Genomic DNA, 24739 nt, shown 5'->3' with positions numbered 1-24739 from the left:
GGAGAAAAAGGCCTGATCGCTATTATACAGAATGAGAAACAGCTTTAATACAATAACTCTTACTACTGTAAACAGTTCGCAAACACACTGCAGCTGTTGCTTTATAGTTCAGTTACTGGACCATCAAGACTCACGAGTGAACATCACATTTATGCTTAAGGCCGGCTGTAATATACAGAACGTCAACAAGTTAGTTTTAATTCATGCACAAAAATATAAAATGATATAATGGTATATTTAGGGGCAGTATACAAAATCCCTTGCCCCCGTTTTATTTGGATCTCTCAACAATCACAAAAACATTAAATGGCAACCTTTATGTCGCTTTTAATTATATTGTATTTTTAATGTCCGAAAATTAACAGGTAGGGCCTGTACAAGTACATATACATAACGTATAGGATTTAGGGACATGTTCCACAAAAAATGTGAACTTACCCAAACTATGGAGTAGGCCTATCAGAAATTTTATTATGGTAATTGTGTTGTTTTGTTATTAAAAAAATATATTATGTTGCCACACACTTACAAAAAAAAACCCAAAACATTTTTAACATTCAAAGCAGATTAAAAGATGTCAACTTTATAAACTTTGACCTTACTTACAATGCTTACAAAGTGGATACATTTGAATATTTTAAAAGCCTTTATTTGTAGGGCTCCACATTAATTTTAAACATTTATGTTCCTATTAACACATTTTACTAATCTAACGCTAGATGTAAATAAAGTCGATGTAAATAAAGTCTATGCAAAAGCAGTGCATGTGTGCACATATATACCGGTCTGACCAGTTTAAAGCAACTGAAGGGAAAAAAACACTGGCAGCGCTTCGAGTGCGCCGCCGGTGGACACGCGCGCGCGCCCGCTCCCAGCGCTCCTCCCAGTGTGAAGTTAAAGCGCTCGCGCCCAGAGACGCTCAGTTTCACGCGGATACTGAAGCAGGACGCATTAACAGCAGCATTACGCACCAACTCTCATGTCGTGTATGAAAAACGCTTTATTTGTCGTTTGGAGAGAAACTCGCGCTTGTGGATATATAAAGGCGAAACAGACGCGGCGCGTTCGGGGGTGTTGCGACGCGTTTCTCTCCAACTCGTTGCTGATGCGCTTGAGCTGGTGAGTGAAATGCAAAGTTTAAATAGCCTGGTAAAACTCTGGCATTAAACAGTCGTTGTTGTTTTTCAATGTTTTAAAGGAAACTTTGTGAGTTTAGTGTCCATTATTGTGTAATTCTTAAAAATGTAAACGTCTTCATCCAGAATAAAACCATGCAAGAAACCATATTTATTATATAAGTTTATATTTTTATAAATAATTTTTGTTTTACACATATGAAAGTTAACTATGGTTTTAGTAAGTTTTTTATTTGTTGTAAAACGATAGAAAAACTTACGGTCTTGTTACAGTAACCTTATGGTAATACAAATGGTTAATAATCCAAAACATGCTTACTATACTTTTACTACAATGGCACGTGGCTATACTTAGGGTACCATATACTATAATAAAACCATAGTTAATTTTACTAAATAAGCAAAATGAAACAACTAGTTTTTTAGAAACTTTGGTCACCCATTCAGTGTCTGTATACATTGGATTTGTTAAACAGTCTGCAATTAAATAAAAGTTGTGTGTTTAAAGTTGTGCAATGCTTCACTCACTGTTAAAACTATATGCATGCTTTTTTAATGCATTTGGGTTCTTAAAGCATAGAAAGTTTTCACAAACTAGAGAATAAAAAGTTTTATGCATGTAGGTTCTCATATGACAAACATCAGGCTCAAAACTGTTTGGCTCCAGATGAAACCTTTATTTCAAAGAGTATATATGATGCTTTTTAAAGGGTATATAATCATTGTGGGATAAATGAAAAGCTTTGCATGACCAGTGCAAACATTTTGTTGACTGGAAGTGAACCGGTGACCGCAGCAGGACAGACACACTTCGTCTGGACCGCGTCGGCTTCTTCTAAAGTATCTTATTTTGGTGCAGTTCGCTTTTATTTTACCAGCGCGTCCCACATCAAACTCAGGCACTCTAATGGGTCTGCAAACAAATGGCTAAAAACAGGTTTAATTTTATCTGCTCGACAGGAGTTCAAAGGTGGCGCGGTGACAAAGACAAATCTGTTTGGTCACACGGGGCGTAAAGAGGATTAAATGTTATTATTTCATGTTTCGACTCTTATGGAGTGCAGAGATTAGTCACACAGACTAAAGCATTAAGCAATAATCTTGTGTTGGTCATAGAAATTTAAAACAACATGTGAAGTTAAATACACACTGCAATGTTATTATAATAATATATTCTGCGGGTCTTATGTCATACTAAAAAAGACCGAAAGTCTGAAATAGATACCAGAAATATGTTTATTAATCTGTATATATTACAGTAATAGTTTGTGATATCACATCACATGAAGAACCGGTCATTGTGATAAACATCTTTGCGTGCCCAAAAAGGTTTAGCAGAAAAATGCACAACAAAGCGTCCACTTTTCCTTCAATAACTTCACACCGGAGGATTCATTTAAACACAATGCTAGACTGTTTGGCTAAGGTCTTTCCAGGACATATATCTGTATATTTGTTCCTGGAGAGCGGTTGTCAGTATTGTGCATGTATTTCATGCCAACCTCCGCTATCATTTCAATTGGCTGGCACTTGTAAATGTCAGTAAGAAGTCTAAAGCAGACGAGATTGTGTAGACACTGAAAGGTCTGAACGGAAGGTGAGGGAACGTGTTGTGCTGGAGGATCACACAGGATATTAGACAGGGGGGAAAACAAATATTCCTCAGTCTGAAAGACTTCAGACGGCATTACACTAGACATATTCAACTTCACTAAAACTAAACCTTTTGTCTCACCGGCTCATACCATGAATGTAAGTCAGTAAGTGAGTTGATAGCATTAATTTTATTATCCAAAAAGAAATAGCCTAAACACATTTAATGTGTTGTCCCTAAACTAACACAGAATGTGTTGTTTTTAACGCATTTGTTTTAAGAGTGTAATATGGAAGTCAATGGTGCCCCAGATTTGCTTCGTAACAAAAAAATTAAATTGTTTTCAGCACAAAATGGAGTATTTTATACAGATTTGAAGGTGAGCAAATGATAACAGAATTTTCTTTCCTGGATGATCGATCCCTTCAAAGCAAAAATGGCAGAGCCGAACATGTGCTTTATTTAAAGGGATAGTTCACCCAAAAATGATTTTGTCATCATAAACTCATCCTCACGCCTCTTTAAACTACCCATTTGGTGCTCATCACAATTGAAAAATGTTTGTAACCAAGCAAATCCGGGGCGCCACTGACTTCCATAGTTTCATTTTTCCTACTCTGCAAGACAATGGCGCCCCAGATCCGCCTGGTTACAAACTCTTTTTAAAATATCGTCCTTTGTGTTGAGCAAAACAAAGAAATGTATACAAACTTGAGGATGAGTAAATGATGACAGAATTTGCATTCTTTGATGATCGATCATTTCAAAACAAACGTGTGCATATCCAAACAACGTCTCCACATTTGGTTTATTTAAAGGGATTGTTCACACAAAAATGAAAATTCCGTCATCATTTCCCCCCCCCGAGTCTGCATAAACCACTCCATTTTGTGCTCAACACAATTGAAAAATGTTTGTTACGAAGCAAATCTGAGGCACCATTGACTTCCATAGAATAAGTTTTCCTACTAAGCAAGACAATGGTTCCCCAAATCTGTTTGGTTACAAGCATTTTTCAATTGTATGAGCAAAACAAAGTAATTTATACAGACTTGAGGGTGAGTAAATGATGACAAAATTTTCATTCTTGGACAATCGTTCCCTTCAAAGCAAAAGTGTGCAGATCCGAACAACATATCCACATGTGCTGTATTTAAAGGGATAGTTCCCCAAAAAAATAAAAATCTGTCATCATTTACTCACCCTTAAATCTGTATAATCTACTCCATTTTGTGCTCAACACAATTGAAAAATGTTTGTTACGAAGCAAATCTGAGGCACCATTGACTTCCATAGACCCAGATCTGTTTGGTTACAAACTCTTTTCAAAATACCGTCCTTTGTGTTGACCAAAACATAGAAATGTATACGGACTTGACGGTGAGTAAATGATGACAGAATTTTCCTTCTTGGATGACCGTTCCCTTCAAAGCAAAAGTGTGCAGAGCCAAACATCTCCACGTGGTTTATTTAAAGTGATAGTTTGCCCAAAAATTTAAATTCTGTCATCATTTATTCACCCTCAAGTCTGTATAAACTACTCCTTTGGTACTTAACACAATTGAAAAATGTTTCTAACCAAGCAAATCTGGGGCACCATTGACTTCCATAGTATTTTCCTACTTAGCAAGACAATGGTGCCCCAGATCTGTTTGGTTACAAACTTTCTTCAAAAACTCTCCACATGTGCTTTATTTAAAGGAATAGTTCACCAAAAAAGAAAATTTGGTCATCATTTACTCACCCTCAAGTCTGTATAAACTATTTTGTTTTGCTCAACACAACTGAATTTTTGTTACAAATCTGGGGCACCATTGACTTCCATAGTATACTTTTTTCTACTCTGCAAGACAATGGTGCCCCAGATCTGTTTGTTTACAAGCATTTTTCAATTGTATGAGCAAAACAAAGTAATTTATACAGACATGAGGGTGAGTACATGATACAAAATTTTCATTTTTGGGTGCACTATCCCTTTAAAGATAATGGTGTTTCAAAAACGACGAAAAGTCGATTTAACCCCGAGTTAACCTCGCATTATCTAATCTCCGGCACAATAAGATTTAGCTTTGTGACGATCACTTGATACGGATAATGCAATTTGTGTCCACTGAAGAATACAAAACTGTATGGTAGCCGCCCATGCCAGCTCTCCTCAAAATAACAGTGTCAAAATAACATCCCTACGGTATTCTGTCCAAACATCATCGCCCACAGCACAAAACACAACCTGGGCCTTCTGCTAAACATACCACTCGAATACGCACTCAACTCAGCCAAGACAAACAAAGCCATCTTAAAAGTCATCTTGAAGACCACCACCCTGTATTTCAGTATTTCTCTTCATGACTACATTAATATTGATGCTACGTGGAAGGAATGTGTCCGTCTGAATGTGTCTCCTAACATGTTATGTTTACACACTTTTGTCGGAAAACGTAAAGGTCTGGTTGTCAACTCTTGTTTGGTTTGGCCTGCGGGGAGACACTTGGTAATTTCAGAAACGACTAAAACAACATCAAATCTTACTTGAAGCGTGCCAGAGAGTGTGCAAACACACAATGTCATTCAATTTGTAAATATATATCATAATAAGTAACCGGACACTAACTTAACTGTTAATCATACATTCGACCCTCAAACTAAAGTAGCAGAACCAAAGCAATTAAAATTTATAATTTTTTATTGTCTTTTAAACCGTGTTTTTTGATCATGCTTGTACTGGCACTTGCCATAATTTGATGAATGCTCCCGGATGAGCAGCTTTGGGATGTCCTGCTGGTTTTAACACCAATTAAAAACCCCGTCTCCGCTGCTCCATCCTTCACAACAGCAAGATTAAGAGGTTAAAAGTCACAGCGGAGGTACTGACAGCGCAGAGAGAATGGAGAGACGGGGGTTAGTCAAACAGCGGGCGACATCAGGGAGTCGACAGGGCAGAAAAAGCAACACTTGTGAAAGAATGCGTGTCTGCGTTTGCGAGGGAGAGTCACAAAAGCTCTTCAGTAAAGGACGGAGAACCCGAGCAGGAATTATATGCGTTGGCACATTTTAAGGTCTTAAATGTCTACGAGAGACGTGAGGAGAAACTGGGATCTTCCAGGTGTACCACAGCTCCTTTAGGCTGGTCTTAAATCCACAAAGCAATGCTGACCAAGCGTTCGTAGGCCAAACCGAATTGAAGAAGACCTTGGAGATGCAAGGACCACATCAAACACGATATAAGTACACACGTGCACGCATTTCTCAAGCGTGCTTGCATGCAATAGGATTTTATTTCTGCGTCTCGCTGCTTCGTGTTAAACATTCAGCTTATTGGCTATGACAAAAATCAGAGAAATGCCCCTTAGAAGACGACGGGGATGTCGTGGAGGGGGTCACATCTGCCCGAGCCGCCGCAAATTGCTGCATTTTAGCCAGGCAGTAAAAAAGCTAAAGACTTGTAATTACCTCCAGACCGAACTATAATTAGGAAATGAGCCTTGAACCAAAGACGCAGAACAGCAGCCCCGGCGTCCCACCACGACCCTGAACCCTGTGCTGGGGTCAGATGGACTCAATCGACCGCTATCAATGACCAATGATAATCACCACATGATGAAGCTTTGATTTGTACCCAAAAATGACCATTCTTCTCATCTTTTCCTTCTTATCAATAAAGTATTATTCAGCTTTTGTGGTGCACTACTAAAAATAATTTAAGTTTGGAAAGATAGGATGGTGAATGACTTAAACTGTTCATTACCGGTTACTTGTTTAATGCTGATAGATTTTGGCGGTCTGTGTGGGTTGGTGTTTGTTTGAGACGCTGAGGATCAGCGGTCGGCGCGAAATGTGTTGCACGGTTTGCACAAACACACATGGGGTTATCCAGCAAACACACATGCCTGACCGCGTGTCCACATACAGTAGACACACATGTGCCCAAGCGTCCTTCTGCAGCTATTTCAGTAGAGGTTAATGACGCTCATATCTGCTTTCAGGCGACACTGCGTGGGTTAGGAAATAGATAACATTACCAACGCTGAATAAACATATATACACTAGGCTACTAATATAAATGTCTGACAACATTGGACTTAAATATTATTGCATGTTTGGAAGTGGTACTAATGTTATTATTTAAGTCATTCAGTAGCATGATATAAAAATGCAAAGTATTATTATAAAATAATAAATATAGAGCAATACAATTAATGTGGATAGATAAGCTCAGATAATTCAGAAACATTTGTAGAAAAATCTTGATTTGCTTTTCATCTAATCTCAGCGTTGCATGAAACAAGTGAGACATTCATAAGATCTCATTTTACTTATCAGTGTTTTTACCATCACAGTAACATAGTACAGCCACAGTTTCTTTATATCTGTGTGTGTGGCTTAGTCAAAGCGGTTTATAAAGTCGTCTTTAATTTGGACATCCAGATCTGACGACTACACAACTCGTTTTTCAATGCAAACATCTTCAGATCATATCTCTGCTGTATGCCGGCATGACACGCGATCCGGCGCGAGTCACGCACCTGACGCGTGCAGGTCACTTAAGATGTGTCGAGTCAGAAATACTTAATGTGTAAATATCTCGTTTCGGGTGTTGCACACCAGCGTGTCATGTTTAATACACGTGGCGTTACGGACTGAATCACTCTCGCACACGACTAAGAAAAATACGTGTTAATAATCTGCCAAGAACAACTTTAGTAATGGACAAAAAGTGGACAAAAGACCAAGAAACACTTTGGGTTTTATTGAAAACAGAAGTGAATGATGTGATTTGTTTATACATCATTCCAGGAGTTCAATTCAACACAGTAAATACAGTGACTGTAGCCTACAGCAATAGTATCAGATAGTAAAACCAAGCATATATGTTTCATGTTAAAGAATAATACTATGGTATTAATACTATTATTGCATCAACTTTTAAAGTAAATTCATATTGGGTTTAAAAGTCTTTTCAAGTTACTATTTTAAATCTTGACCTAATAAAAACAAGTCGAACTTATTTTTATAACCTAATGCAAAAACATAAGCCGTATTTTTAAATGTAAGGGTCAAATTTCCTTTTGAAATCAAAAGATAAAAACACAAAACACGTTTTGCAAGATTCCCCCTTACTGCGGTTTTACCATGGTAATGTTCAAAAGTATTTCCATGTAATTGCTATGATTACAAAGAGGTTTAGAAAGAAATGTGATTAAACACAGATCTACTAATAGTGCTGTCAACACACCTGTTATAGATATAAACTGTAGGTACTTTAATAATCACCTGTGGGCAAACCTGAAATGCTGTGTATGACGTGCAGGTTTTTCTGGGGCTTAAACACAGTTTGGATTGTTTTGTTGTTGCTTCTCATTTAAAGTAATTTTAAGGTAATTTGTCCATGACAAAAAGTCTAAAACATTTCTTAGAAACGTGACAGTATGATTGTAAAATGAAAGGTTGGTCACAGACACACACATACACCTGATGACTCCGGGCCGGATCCGCACCGGAGCTGCCGACTTCGGCGCGGATCCGGCCCAGAGTCGTCTGCTGTCCTGGAACCTTGTCGTATGCACCAAAGACTTTATTTTTTTAATAGAAAAGTATCTAGAATGAACTCTATATTAACTTTTTTTAACATACATATAAAACATGTACTTTTTGTACTGCAGAGTTTTGTCTGAACTTTTAGGGGCAATTTTGTTTCCGAAAAAGAAGTAAACCAACATCATCAACACACAGAGAATAATATAGACATTAGGGCTACCGCCAAAAACCCAGTAAAGACAGAAACAAACATACTTTAACACGTCTGAATCGATACTGCAGGACAGGGAACAGCGAGAGAAGCCGTCGGCCAGCATTCCACAGTCAGGTCATATAAACACTACTGACAGACCGCACCGCTCCACTCAACGCCTCTGAAATCTGTACACTTTAATGACAGCACACTACAGGCTATCTCTATTTATCTCTTACTTCACTCATGATGCACAATGCAACGGTAGCTGCGTTTCCATTACCCTTTAAATTGTGCAAATGGACATTGCGAATTGAAAATACGGCCCATATATCGTAAAAAACTTTTACTCTCGCACGAAGTGCTTTTTTAGGCAATTCGGAAAAGGTGTATTTCGCAAAATGGCCAATAATGTTGTATAACACTCCTACATCTTTTTTTTATTTAAAATAATGTATTATTATTTTCAAGAAACACCTATACGCTGCCGCAGCCATGTATAAGGCGCTTTCCCTGGCATTAATGTTTATATAATACTCTCACGTCTTCTTTGGTTAAAAAAAAATGCCTAGTCCGGTGGATGTGATATTAGTAAACCTACCAACATCAATCGATTTGATGTTTGGAATGACTTAAAAACGTTTGTTTCATTCGATATCATTGGTTAATGGAAACGCCGTCATTGCGCAATAGTCTTTTGTCGACTTAAGAAAATAACACTAAAGTTTTGCGCAAATCTGCAATAGAAACGCAGCTTTTATTTCAGCCTGACTGTCACTTTAAAATGTTTCTACTACTTAAAAAACTTCATAGTGAAGCAAAGAGAATGAAAAAAAGTACAAACAATTGTAATAGTTAGGGTGCACTTTAAGAAATGCACTTTTATCCAAAGTGACTTACAGTGCATTACAAGCTATACACATATGTGTGTTCTCTAGGGATCGAACCCATGACCTTTGTTCTGCTAAAATTGAATTACAAGAACATTTAAGGAGGTGATTGTCCAAAAACATGTAGACAAACCCACCTTCATCCATTAACATCATCTTGAAACAAGCAGACCATGACCCTTTGCCTTTTTTTTCTTACAGAGAGAGAAGACAGAAGGAAAGATATCCCATCAAACAGACTGGTGAGTCCACATACCTCTTTAAAAAGCCTGTATTGTATGACTATAAATGTTTTTGCTAGCATAAGAGGCATTCTGTAAAGAGGCACTTCAGCGATCTGGCACGCCAAGTTTTCCAAAACCACACATTTGGCTAAAGTCGTAGCACGAACCACAAAACATCCTGTCCCAGTGAGTCCCATCTCAAATGAGACTGAGGACTTAATGAAAAGCTTACTAGTAGGTAAATGCATGTTTGTGTGCTCAGTCATGCAGAAACGGGGGTAAAGCTTGAACCCGGGGTGATCGGATTTACTTCCAACTTTAATTTAACGCACCTGAACCCATTAAGATAATCGAGGCTTTCGAGCTTCACTGGAAAATTGCAGGCGGATGTGTTAAGCTGTAACTCAATATGCATAATTTTCCTATGCATTGAAAGTAAGGACATCGTGATGATGACGTACATACCGTACTTTTGAGTGTGCAGTAAGACAAGGTGCCAGTATTGAGACAAATATAAACTAACCTTAAATTCATACTATTTTAAGGAAAGGACACCCTTTCCTTTTGCATATGTATTAGCACAAATATGATCTCGAAAAGTAGAATGAATTAGCAAATGCTAATGTGCACCCGTGTATAATAGTTTGTGTAGAGTCAATTATTTATACAAATAAATGAGGCCATACTTCATTAGTGGGGTTTACATCCAAACGTGATGCGAATCTTTACAAAATTCGCAAAAATAGTAATTGCAAATAAATGCAAATTAGGTGCGTTTCCATCAAGTTGTTCGAGCGAATGACGATGGGATTGGTAACCAAGTAACCAACAGTAAATAAAAAACAAGACACGTTTAGAAAATGGAGACAGGACTGCATTTATTTACGATTGGGTAAGTTATAAATATACTAGTAGCGCAGCTTGTAATTGCTGTGCACAGAAGAAGGAATCCAGAATTTCTGATGCAGGCACTAGCAGCAAGGGCATTACGACGACGTCGAACCCCATATATGGTAAAAACTAAATCAGCTGATACAGCTAGACGATCAGTCACGTGGGTTTGCTTCGTCAGAATTTATTCTGCAAATGCGTTTCCATCTCCCATTAAATAAATATATAAATAAATCAAAAACCACCTCAAGCGAACATAAAAACTTGAATTTAGTGATTTTTTTCCATTACTTGTTTCTTATGCGATACTTAAAAATGTGCATAAAATCAGGGCTATTGCTTGGTCATCATGCTAGGTTTGACTTTCAGGGTGTCTGGTATTACGACGCCCAAGATTGGGCTACAAATGAAACTACAATAGGATCATTGTCCCTATCGTCTTCTTTTTCCCATTTACTCTTTATCGCATATGTGAAAAACCACCTCAAGCGAGTGTAAAAACTTTTTTGTGAAGGGATTAAGGGATTTTTATTTAAAATTTGCCGCTTACATCACTATCGTCCCCTACATTACCATTTACTCTTTGTCGCAAAAACCATCTCAAGCAGCGTAAAAACGTTTTTTGAATTAAAGGATTTTTTATTCGAAATTTGCAGTTTCCGTCACTTCTTATGTGATACTTTAAAATGCGCAAAAAATCGAGGTTTAAAAAAATCGTAAAATCTTGGTTGGACTTTTGGGGTGTCTGGTATTACGTCGCCCGAGATCGGGCTTATAAACCAAACTACAACAGCATCTCTCTGTCCCTATCATCCCATTTATTACGATTCCCATGAAGTCAAAAACCATCTCAAGTGAGCGTAAAAACTTTTTTTGTGAATTCAGGGATTTTATTTGAAATTTGGCACTTCCATCACTTTTTATGTGATACTTCAAAATGCGCAAAAAAATCGGGGTTAAAAAAAATCGTAAAATCTTGGTTCAACTTTTGGGGTGTCTGGTATTACATCGCTCGAGATCGGGCGTATAAACTAAACTACAACAGCATCTCCGTCCCTTTCGTCCCCTTTATTACCATTTACTCTTTATCACATAAGTCAAAAACAAGCGAGCGTAAACACTTTTTTGTGATTTTTATTCGAAATTTGGCATTTCCATTACTAATTTCTTATGGGGTTTCTTATTCACTGTATTTAAATTGGGGTTAAAAAAATCTTGGTTTGACTTTTAGGGTGTCTGGTACTATGTCGCCCGAGATCGGGCTTATAATCCAAAATACAACAGCATCTCTGTCCTTGTCGTCCCCTATACCTTGTTTCAAACAGGACTGTAGAGGTATAAAAGAATAAAAAGCCAGAGATTGATAAACATGATCACGATTTCACCCAAGAGCCTCGAAATTCTTCCTTTCCAGATCAAGTATTTGTCTCAACACTTTATCTTTCCGCCCTGATCCTCAGGTTGCCGTTTAACATAAAAGCTGAAACAATATTACACATCGACATCCTGCTTATATTTGCTTTACGCTAAGCCTGCGAGCGTTGATCTACATATCCAGCCTCGTGAGTAGAGCAAAGGTGATAAATTTGACTTATCACAAGCCAACCTGACTTCCAGCACAACGCTAAGATTTACCTAACCATCAAACACCCAGTTACACAAACACAGGCGAGTCGACCAAAGCGCACACACACACACACACGCCCCTGCGTACTGTATAAATTCAAATGTTTACACTCAAATATTGATTACAGACGTGCCAATGTAGGCACCGTGTGCTTCAGTGAAACAAAACATGTGGTTCCTATCCATTAACCCTTAAACATGCAAGCAGGACGCTACGAGTCGGATGAGCGAGTTTGACTGTGCTCCTGGGATTGGTCAAATTGAATTTGGCAAATGGTTTAAAGCAAAGAGGAATGTTTACAGAGCACACGGTTAGCACTACGCAAACGAGAGCACACTTTATACCCCTCTCCGAAAACCTCTGCTTTACGGGTCTCCTCGGAGACGCAAGAGTTAAAGTCGTGCCATAAATGTTACACCCAGCCGGGTCATACTGTATATGTGGATGTTGGCTGATGTTGACAGGTAGACAACTACTACTCACAGTCTCAATGGCATCACTGTCTGTGGGGTCTCGGCACCACACCAATGAAAAGCCACCGGGCAAACAATGCCTTCTTTCATAACACAAGAGGCGATAGATTGATCCACTCGTAGTGTTTATCCCATCTGTGTTCGAAAGATGTGCACATCTGTGAGCTGTGGCCCCAGGGCTACCGGACTTGAGAAATCACCAACGGAAAACAAGCCAGTTACACAACTAAGTTAACGCTTGCCAAACTTTCCGATCGTTCGGAATGAGGAAAAGGCGCCTTTCCAAATACTTTCATCACTGACACACAAAGACATGCCTAGACTACACATTTGGAGATTTTCGACATTTTTTAAGATGCACCTACTAATTATTCTGAACAAAATGAAGACAAATTTGTTTTTAATGATGTACACTCACGTGAGTTGAGAGATGCAGTTACATAAATACTTTTCACATCTTTATCATGCATAAATAAAATTCAACAGGAATGACTAATATAACCAAGGCTGGGGTGCTTTTAAAATGTTTGCAAATTAAGGCAGATCAGTGGTCCCAAAAAATGACGTACTGTACCTTTAATTGGCATAGACAAGACGGTTATACAGGTGGGGTATCAGTTTGATATGTTATTTTAAGGCAGTAAGTATACATGCATTTTTCTGTGAATAGGTCTTCTTAACAGATAAAGCCCGGAGTATAGTTTGTTTTTTTTACGTGAACGTACGCGCACGGTCGAAAACACGCGTACAGTGCGCATGACGCAAATTGCATCAATAGTACACGCGCATTGTACGCGTACCACCAGATTTTTGTAACTGCGCATAATTTAAAGGAGAATGTAGTATGTAGCTTAGGAGATGTATTGCATTTTGTCGCAATGCACACGAGTCGAACGTCTGCGTACACGTACAAGTCAAATAAACTATACTTTGCAATGCTGTGTGTTCGACCGTGCGCGCACGTTCCATAGACTGTAAAAAAAGATGGACGACGCCCGTTCGCTCTCTTCCATTGGTGAAAAGTGAAGCCGCCAGTGTCCCGATATAGAGCTGACATCTTGGGTCTTGAGTCTGCGCACTAATGATTTTGGGATTACTCCTGCGCAGTAGTGAGCAGAAAGTAAAGCTGCGAAATCATGACCCCGCCCTCGCTCTCGCAAAATGATATCGATATCACAGCTGTCAATCATGACGTGACACCACCGTTTTTATATCATTAAATAACTAACTAAACTCAAACTTATTTTAAAAACAAACATTTGAATTTACATCAGCATGATCAAAACTACAGTAAATGACACAAACCAGCTTCGGAAAAAAGATAATTGAAGTGTAATTACGCTTTTTGTTGGTCTCAAGTACCACTGAATAACATGGGGAGGCGGGATTTATGACCTATACTGGGACCAGTCACTAGGGGGCGATCGAGACATTTTGGCTTCACTTTTCAGGGCTTGTGCGGCACGCTTGGTACGTTCACGTAAAAAACTAACTATACTACGGCCTTTATCTGTTAAGAAGACCTATTCACAAAACAAATCTGTACACGAACCCTCGCGTATGCATAAAAGCTGAACTATACTTCTAGCTTAACTCGTTGTTTACGCTCAACATGATAAACATAAAGTGTCAAAAAATAAGCTAAACGTCTGCTAACCGAGACTACGAAACTGTCACCGACCTCAGATTCACCTGGCATGACCGTTTTAAGCCTCGTGCTTGTTCGGATTCCTCTCATTCCCGCTTGTTGCCTGACAGCACGCATGCCTTTATATGTAAATATGCATACATGACCGACAGTGTCAAGAATGCGAACTGTTTACTCGTGGGGTGACCAAGCAAAGTGAGGTTAGGTCAGTGCCCATTACCAGAATATCAAAATAAGCGACATTATGGACATAGGTGAAGGCTACGCTTGCTTCCCATAACCATAGGCTATAAATATATATCCTGATATCTGCGTGAACTATTACAATTACAAAACAACAATTAAAGTGTGTAGCGCGCTCAAAGCTCTCTTGTTTGATTGACAGAACAGGTCGAGTCACTTTAAACAAATGTTTGAGGTTACAAGTCACTTAAAAGGAATTTAACAAATGACACACACCAAACAAAAAAGCAGGTTACATACGTTCACCCTGACCCCAGCAACTCGTTTGCCATTATTGACCGCTTGGCGATTCTCTATCTTGTCCTGCTGGCATTGAAGACATCACAGCACCTCTCTCCGGCTCCAGGACCACGACCCAACGTCGGCCCTTACACACACAAAACACTTTGTTTCATACCACAGGACTGTATGCTCAACACCACGGCGCCTTCTTGCCGCTTAAGAGCCGTTAATACTGACAACAGTTAAATCACCGGAGGTCGCCAAGCGCACTATTCAAATGCATCAGGCCGCCTGCCTGCACTCCCAAAACTCCTCGACAAATTGTGGTATTTGCATTGAACTCAAAGTTGAGCTCATAAATAGTCAAATTTGGCAGAAAATTAGTTATTAAGATATTGTTTTTCCAGACAGGCATCGTTCACTTTCATTAAATCTTTAATTCGTAACATCTATTGTGTTAAAAGGCAAAAATGATTTCTTTTAGGAAAAGCTACAACTTGAAGATCACTGGAAAGTCACTGTAACCCGAGTAAAACCAAAAGGTCAAATTTTTTCCATCATTGAGTGACTTATGACCCGTGGAACAAACCCGTACCCCACCCAACTGATCTTAAATCAGATTGTAAACTTTGCAAGGTTATCAACTAATTCCTAACTAGACCGTGATTAATGGCAACGTGTGGACACTTCGAAACCGATAGTATCTAACACTGTATGCCAGCTGTGATATCAACAATGCATGGATTGTGTTTTGCACAGAAAGCTAATCTAAATCAACAATCTCTCCATACGGTGACTGAGTGGAGATGTGTTAACAGCAGGGCATTTTTGCAGTTTCTGGTTCATTTATTGAAGCAGATCTTTAATCAAGTAGAGCCGCGCAAACAACAAGTGTGCATGTTTGCCAGAGGCTTCATGTTATTAATTCCTTAAAGCACTTGTAAATCCATTTCCTTTTGGACCGCTTAAAGTCCACATTTGAGAGGCAAACATCTGCTGCATTTGCGCTCACCCACACATATTTTCCCCGGGGCTTGCGAGCGGAGGCCGCAGTTTGGCACACGCTGTTGCATCTGCGCAGGCACACGTCCGGAGCATTGGGTTTCAATGCACCCCGAGGGCGACAACAGGTAAAAAACACCTGCCCGTGCTTGGGTTTACGGGTTTGTAATACAACCTGCGTCTAACTGCAACAAAACTCGTCCCTGCTGGGATGTTGGAGGCATCGCAACGAAATGACAGCCAGTGAGTGCAGCCAAAACACAAAAGACCAGACATGCCTCCTGTAGCCTGCAGACGAACAACTGGTTGAATAGTGAACACTGTCGAGTCTTTGTTACTTAAATGAGTGTGTCAGGCTGAGGTTGTGGGCAAAGATGGTTATCTGTACCACCGTGAAAGATCTAGGAGATTGTTTTCAGTGCCTTTACTATAACAGCAAAGAGTGATGCGGACCTTAAGGGGTCGTGTACAAATTCCACACCTTAATGAAAAGCAAAAGGGGTCATGTGCAAATTCCAAATGTGTAAACAAGAAAAAAGATAAATTAGCTTTGTTTTTAATAAACATTAATTCATTTTAACTTTTTTAACTATTGAGGTTGCATTGCTAGTATTTATAACAGACAGAAAGCATTTAAACCACTGAACGTAAGGAGCATTACTCATAAGATAAACAATAATGCTTTATTGAATTGTTACTTCTATAATGCTTTTCATAGAAGGAAAATAAAGGCTATATCAAGTTTAGCAGGTATTGTCAAGCTGAAATAAATGCATAAGTAAAGCACGCACAAAACGGCACAGTTTAACATCGCTGACAAGATTGATGATGGTCTGCCCGTTTGCATTGTTTCTTACTCATTTGACATTTATCTCTTCTTTCCTTGTGGTGTTTCTTACTCGTGCTGTCATGCATTAGTGTTTTATGGGCGCACACTGTCAGGTTGAGGGATGGCGCTGGTGCATTGTGGGTAACACAGTCCAGCTGTGGTCAGGTGAGGCATCTGACAGGAGATCTCCTGTTTTATCTCACCGGGACAGACAACAAAGGGCAATGGATGCTAGGTTTAACCCCCGACTTTTCTCAGAGCTTCTATTTAACTACCAATGTTCTAACCGGTCCCTTATGTGTATACAAAGAGATCTATAGATGATATGCAAAATATTTCTGTGGAGGTACAGGTCAGCAATAAATTAAAATTCTGTCATATACTCACCTACACATTCAGTGGCCAGTTGCATAAAACTTTAAGACTAGTCTTTAAAGTTAGTCATGAATTTTTTCAAGACTGATCACAACGGTTTGAAGTATGTTACATAGAAAGATAGATTGGTCTAATTTAAATCCAAATAATAAGACTGATTAACCCTAACTAATTGCTAGTTAGTCAGAATCATTCTTAAGACGCAGTCTTAACGTCTTGGCTATGTTTATGCAACCGGACACAGAATATAAATATTTTATAGTATATATATAGATTAATCACGATTAATCGCATACAAAATAGAAGTGTTTTTTTTGCATAATATATGTGTTAATTTTTTTATATATATATATAATATAGAATATATAAATATTACTAAAATAATATATAATTATAATATAATTATAATAAATATTAATAAATATATATATACACATGTAAATGTTTCTTAAATGCATACATGGATGTGTGTGTATTTATATATACATAATAATAACACACAGCACACACTTTTATTTTGTATGCGATTAATCGCGAATAATAAATATGCAACATTCTTGTTAAATCAACATATAGCCTATTTTTTATGTTACTTTAACTTAAAAAATTAAGTTAAACAATTTCTACTTGATTTCACAAGTTATGTAAACTTTTTACAAGCCAAAACTTAAAATGAGGGCTGTCAAATGATAAATCGCAATTAATTGCATACAAAATAAAAGTTTGTGTTTGCATAATATATTTGTGTGTGTTTTGTGTGTAATTATTATTTATATATAAATACGCACATACATGTATAAAATAAAATAAAATAATTACACACAGTGCACACACATATATTATGGAAAACACACTTTTATTTTGTATGCACTTGGTCGTGATTGATCATTTGACAGCCCTACTTAAAATAGTAGTTTGAATGACTTGCAAAACCAAGTTCAAGCCATATTCAATGAATTTCACAAACTAAAAAATAAACATCAAAATAAAAGTCTTCAAAATAAGTGCTATATTTTAGGTCTAAGCCAAAAAAGGCTTTTTGGACACATACAATCCCATTCCCAAAACTCTCTCTCCTGTACCCCCATCTTTCTTTTTTTTAAAGATAAGAGCTCTTGATGTGAGTCTTGTAAAGCTTTTATTGTTTTGGCCCACTTTAGTCTCTCACTTCTGGCACTGGACACCCCAAAGTCCTCTTTCTTCCTCCCTTTCCTCATTCCATCTTTAAAATTTCAGTGAAAAAACAATATCACCGAAAGCTTTTATTTTTCCATTTCCTTGATGGATGTTTCTATTGTGCTCTTTTTTTGTTAAAAGCTGTTAGCAATAACGTTCATAGGATCGGCCTTCTATTTAAATCAACAAAGTTTCAATGGCAAATACATTTCTTTGAATGAAATGCTTCCACCCAGAAATATGCAAAGCACCAGTTGTTAGAGCGACAGAAAAAGAGGAACCAAAACAGACTTAATACAATCAGACCCTGAGAAATCCCGTCTGGTCTTCCAAGAAAGTCTTATTAGGAAAGAAAGCCCTTCAAAATCGGCCAAAGAATGCTTAAACAAAACGTTCAAGGGCTGGGGGTGCAGGAAGAAGTTATAAAGCCAAAGCCGATTGTTTACCGTAATGACTTCTTCATCATAGAGACCTGACAGGTCAGTCTCTATTATTGGACTCAACTGAGACTTTTGAATGGCCAGCAAAGGAATCACTCAAAGCTGATTTGAGAGCTTAAGGGCAAATCTCTGAGATGTGTTGTGTTCATCTGCTGCTGGAGGACAGAGGACCTTCAAGTGCTGGGATGGGGGTTTATATGAGATCAAGCTGCACTGCACAAGAACTCCCACACTGTGAACGCTTGTTGCCAAAAGATGAGAGCAGCTGGACTGCTGATTAGTCGAAAAATAATGAATAAAGTATCAGAATAAATCAGAATAAAGTATTACCCAGTCGTGTGGTATATATGAAAAAATGCACATCAGCGATGTAATTTGGCGTCATTCCGCTTTACCACCTTGCATGTGCATTATTTTCAAATAATTCAACGCCCTGTCGTCAATTATTATGTTGCGCCTAACCACCCTGACTTAATGACCTCTAGATATGGGTCTAGTCAATCCCTCTATAATATATTTATTTGCCCATTTTATCATTCTGTAACTCTCAGAAAGGGCATGCATGTTGTTGTCTGTACACTTCTGATATCACACAGTTCCAACCGAGGCCATTCTCACGGTACTTTGAGAGCAAAACAGCATGAGATAGCGACGACCTGCGACCCCCCCCCCATGATTAACTGCCCATAAACCACTGCGCTCCACCTGTTATCAGGTTATCTGAAAGATCTCCATGTCTTTTTCCCATTACTGCTTCTAGTAAACACTGTAGACCGTCACACATCGCTGAATAAGGACCAGCAAGTTCTCGTTGTGATTTTATCACAGTGTCCCGGATAGTTCATTGGTTATGGAAAACATGCATTTGTTAATTTTTGGCAGTTAAGAGTTGACTGGTGTAATCCTGTACTCACTCAGTCAGTCCTACAAGATCGAGTCAGTCATCACTACATCCCTCTACTAGAACAACAGGTTTACTGTGTCAACACATACAAGAGAGGCCAAATCACATACGAGAGAGGGCGTCCAGGTTAGAGAAAGTTGAGTTAACTAGAAAAAGCAAAGAAACGGCGCACACATAACAAGCAAGGGATTCGTTTCTGAAAAGCATGTGCGTGTCTGGCAGACGTCCCAGTATTTGCTGGTTTCATTTGCGACGAAACCCCATTACAGAAGTTGCATCACATCCGTCAGCGGGACGGAGCAACAGGAATGTTTAAACCTGCTGTACTGCTTTCAGACCTCCTTTGAGCAAAACTAAACATATACCAATCATCACTCACTCCCGGTACGACTGTCCTCGGGTGACCTAACATCGCTTACTGATGACATAAAAATTACACTACATGCAAACTTGAATGGTGAGGTTTTAGGAAGTAATTTGTGAAGCATTTGTTCTTTATAAAAAGATTACACAACATTAGTTGTCAACGTGGTTTTGCCACCACCATAAGCCCACAGGTACATCACTTGATGTGACCAAAAATAATCTTTGGAGTTGAGATCCCCAGCAAGGCAATGAGATTGATGCTTTAACAATTCAACAGGGACATGAAAGAGCTACAATCTCTCAGTACTGTCCAATAAAACTGCCCGAGAGAATTTCACCTCAACGTGAACTTTTAATATAACCCCCACACCAAACGCACATACAGAAAGAAAATTAAAGCAGGAGAGAGAGGGAATCATCTCTACCCCTGCGTTTTCAAGGCCAGATCCTGCAGTGACTAAGCTCCCATGAGATGATAAAGAGTTTCCCAAACTCATTCCAGTCTCTTTCATATCCTTTATCTCACTTTCCCTGACTCTCACTTTCCTCCCTAAAGGTGTCGAAGATCATTTCATGAGCTCTCTGTCTGCTGTTCATGGTGAAGTCTGAAATAGTCCTAGAAAGTTTAAGACCGACTTAACTTTTGTCATGTATCATCCTCTTTTAATGGCTTTTCACTGTAGCAATACGTGTCTAACAAGTACAAGAGATATAAATCATTATCAAATTTTCTTTAAAGCAAGATAAGGTGGTGAAGATCAATGACTTGTGGGATGTGTTTGTGTGCTGTTAACAATGATGGAAAAGCTTTGTTGTACAACATACAACTGCAAAGTATTTTGGGTCTTTAGTGCATTTAATAAAAGGACTACACTCACCCCACCAGAAAGCTTACAGGTTACTTTGTAAGGCTGTTGTCCGACACGTCATCTATACTATACCAAATTTAGTTTTGTTATTGTCATATGTCAAAACTACAAAACTGACAAATAAGTTCAGGATAGTTTCAGCAACAGGTTGTGACGTAAGGACCAGCTGAAACTTCTTATAAACTGAAGATTCCAGCTGGCCTTTATTTCACTACCGCGACCTATTGTTGGAGCAGATTCATGTCAAGAGACCTTCCCTTTGATCACCCTTTAAAAGCATTCAGTCTAAAGAAACAGTTGTAATCCTTTTTACGCTGCCACATGAAAAGAAAGACCTCAAAGACTCAGTAAAGCATAAAGACAAATACAATGACAGGTACTGTACTGTACTATGGTACAGTATTACCTGATTTTCAATTAAAGCATGTAAGAAAGTCACCTTATTCATAACATTTAGTCTTGAACATTCAAGCCTAGCTTGTTGTATCATTGATTATTATGAAGATGTTTGATTTTGTTACACATCGTAAAAGACAGGTGCACCTGTTCATGAACATCTAACGTTGATTGTGTAAATGTTTACTCATCATTCATTGTTTTTTTGTGTCTCTTTGCAGGTTGTGAGGGTTGCATGTAGGCAGCAACATGAAGCCCTTCCTCTCTCTACGGCTGCCCCTTCTCCTGTATCACCTCCTGTCGTTCCTGGCACTGGGAAATGCCTGTCCGAAAGACTGCTTTTGTCCTATGGAAGACTCTGTGTTTTGCACAACTCGCAGGGACACAAACATGCCCAGTGACATGGACCCGACAATCAGGAATCTATATCTCTTTAAAAATGGCATAAAGACTGTGTCCCAGGAGGACTTGGATGGGTTGAGAAACCTGGAGATGCTGGATCTAAGTCAGAACAAGTTGACCGAGCTGCCAGACCGTGTTTTCGAACCACTGTCCACTCTCCACAACCTGGACCTTTCAGGCAATCAGATTGTCCACATATCCCAGGATAGCTTCGCTGGACTATATCTTCTGGAAAGACTTTATCTCGGTAACAATCTAATCGAGAGCATCCATTCTGCAGCGTTTGATGGACTGGAGCAACTGCTGGAGCTGAAGCTACAAGGAAACAAATTGACCATGATACCTGCTCTTAAAATGCCCCATCTGCTTCTGCTGGACTTACGGTTTAATAGCATTCCATCACCGGGGCCAAATGACATCCAGGCACCTAAATTGGAGTCACTGAAACTGGGTGGGCTGGAGCTTAGCAGTCTAAATGAGGAACTGCTGGGAAACTTTAGAAATCTTCATGAGCTGGACATCTCCAATAATCACTTAACCATCTTTCCACGCATACTGCGGGAAGCGACGGGCTTGGTTACTCTTAGTTTGGCTGGAAATCCAATGGGCCCTCTAAACTGGGATGACTTTGAAAAACTGGTAGAGCTTCAGGACCTAGATATCAGCAATCTGAGTCTACAGGGGTTGCCAGAGAACTTAATGCATCTTTTTCCTCACCTGAGAAAACTGACTGTTGCTGAGAACCCTTTCAATTGCCTTTGCAATTTGGCCTGGTTTCCCAACTGGGTTCGGAATAAACAGATTCAGTTGGGTCGAACAGAAGAGACACGTTGCCACTTTCCCCTTTTAAATGCTGGGAAGGTGCTGGAGAGACTGGGACACAAAGAGTTTGGATGTCCAGTGACTACAATTCCTACGAAACGGATAGTAAAAACCACTGCGGCACCTCCACGTCTGATCACCAACTTACCGAGCACAACACGTGCAGTACTCCTTGCCAAACCTAGTGACAACTCTTCTTCTAAAACTGAAAATGACCCTCCTCCTCCCCCTACCCCAAGTACTAGCATTGACCCAGACCTAAAATTAACCTTCTGTCCATCCAATATCTGCCTGAATGGAGGAACATGTTGGCTGGACCATCAGGGGCAGGTGAAGTGCATCTGTCCTTCATGGACATCAGGGATGTACTGTCAAGAAGAAGAAGAAGAAGAAGAAAAAGAAGAAACTCCGTTTGAGGACTTCCCTCCTGTGATCAACACTCTCTCACCTGAAATCGTGGCAACGATGGTAACCACCTCCACCATACTGCTAGACATTCATCAGTACATTGAGATGCGCCCACACATACGTGGAGTACGGCTAACTTACAGAAACCTCTCAGGACCAGATAAACGTCCCAAGAGCCTCAACGTTCCACCTTCTTACCCTGAGTACACACTGCGTGGACTCCAGCCGAACTCCACCTACTTTGTATGTGCCAGTCCACTTGATGAGCCTGAGAACAAGGATAGTGTATGCACAGAGGCTAAGACAGTTAGTCAGCAATCAACACAGAGGGAAGCACAAGTTTTGGACGACTCAAAACTCACAACGATGCTCATCCCGGCAGTCGCCATCCTTCTTCTCTTAGGTCTAGTAGCCATTGCTGTTGGGGTTGCTTGCTACATGCACAAAAAGAAATCAAAGAACCACCTGGACTTAGAGTGTCATCCCTCGCAGTTGGAGCTAGAGGGTATGGACAATGGGGCATTACCTCAGAAGCAGGACATCATCTCCTGTCCATCAATAATGCAGAATGGTGGTTTGGACTATGAGGTGCCACTCATGCAGGATCATTGCACTTCCAACAACAACACGAACAATTTGAAGCTCTCTTATTTCGGATAACTAAAGAATTGAGTTCTTAACATGCTAAAGATGGCCGTTGGCTTGCCTTAACCTTTAAATAAAACTGTACCTTTGAGTGGGACCAACCGCCAGGTTCTCTGCAAAGAGATTGTGGCATTTATGTAGGTCGTCCCTGGTGCAAAATGGCGTTCCCTTAAGTGCCTTTTTATATGTCTGATAAAAAAATCTCCATTTTTAAATAGTAGCCACTCCTAAAAGGACACAAGGCTGACTGAAAAATGTTGGTGATGATGTGTAGCACCTGTGTGCAGCTCTATTGAACTAACTGTGAACTCAAAGTCCTACATGCGAGAGTAGGCAACTGAAGACATGGACTTCTAAAGTCAAACGAAGGCTGATGTTTGTGATACCTTTTTTAACTGATATGTCTTGTGAAGTTGCATTTTTCTATTTGCTTAGACTATTTTATATTTACTTTTTGTACAAAATCGTGACTGTTACCAGGCTGCTCTTCCCCCATCTCCCCCTGATTTAAAAAGCAGACAAAACACAGGATTGAAAACTTTGAAGATTAAAATGTACGACAAAGTGAATCAAAGGCTTTACTTGGATTGACTGACTTTAGGTAGTCAATAGTCTGACTCGAAACTAAATCCCTCCTCTATTTTTTAACCCCTATCGCCACCACTGCCCAGAAAAATTAGACACAACTATAGTTAAACCGGCTCACAGCTAAATCAAAAGGAGATGAATATACACAATGCTCTGTTTATAAAACACTAGAAAACTTTCATCAGAGGCTATACAGATGTGTCATACTAACGGAAAACCTTTTTAACCATTTATGTACCAAACAATGGTTCAAGATTGAGATTCCGCATCTGTATGCAATAGTATTCTTTGCACTATTTACCATTAACTTCACATGCTTATACATTCAAAACACTATTTGAAAAGTTGAGCTTTTTAAGTGTAGCTACAGCAGTGGTTCTCAAAGTGGGGGGTGGGCACAAGATGGTGCAAGGGGGCCCAGTTTTATGACATTTTATTTTATTAACTTATCATAAATTCTGTGTAATTAAACATCACAAAACAAGGATACAAACAATTGAATTATTTAATGTTTTGTTTAATTCAAATTCTAAGTGTAAGAAGGTTTTATGTCATGACTTTTCTTGGGGGAGGATGCAAAGAGATTGGTTTGGGAACCACTGAGCTACAGTAAGGTGTGACTGATCTAAACTAAACCAAAACCAGTAAAAAACATGCAAACACACTCCAAATCTTCATAATCTATCGCTTGCATGCAAAGTGGAGATGTGAACAAAAACGATTTACCAACAACCATGATATCACTGACTTTTGTGAAACGTAAAATGAGGGACGAGTTACAGATATTGTAGGTCCCTATGAGTTTTTAAATGTTTTGTGTACCTGAAAATGCCAAAGTGAA

General features: G+C 39.1%; 2 protein-coding genes across 2 annotated transcripts in view; one reads left to right on the top strand and one right to left on the bottom strand.

The window, feature by feature from the left end:
• Positions 1–24739, bottom strand: part of LOC129436654 (coronin-7) — a 213836-nt gene that overhangs the window by 43847 nt on the left and 145250 nt on the right. The window lies entirely within an intron of this gene.
• The window catches only part of LOC141351185 (vasorin-like), a 24189-nt gene continuing 334 nt past the window's right edge, over positions 885–24739 (top strand). The window contains exons 1-3 of the mRNA XM_073857741.1: positions 885–1119; positions 9550–9590; positions 21255–24739. The exon at positions 21255–24739 is cut by the window's right edge and continues 334 nt beyond it. Coding sequence (XP_073713842.1) covers positions 21283–23325 — 2043 coding nt within the window. The 5' untranslated portion in view covers positions 885–1119; positions 9550–9590; positions 21255–21282 and the 3' untranslated portion in view covers positions 23326–24739. The remainder of the gene's footprint in view (positions 1120–9549; positions 9591–21254) is intronic.

This window comes from Misgurnus anguillicaudatus, chromosome 19 (genome assembly GCF_027580225.2).
Source record: "Misgurnus anguillicaudatus chromosome 19, ASM2758022v2, whole genome shotgun sequence".
Taxonomy (NCBI): Eukaryota; Metazoa; Chordata; class Actinopteri; order Cypriniformes; family Cobitidae; genus Misgurnus; species Misgurnus anguillicaudatus.
Note: the sequence above shows the minus strand (reverse complement) of the source record. Positions and strands in the feature narration are given on the sequence as shown.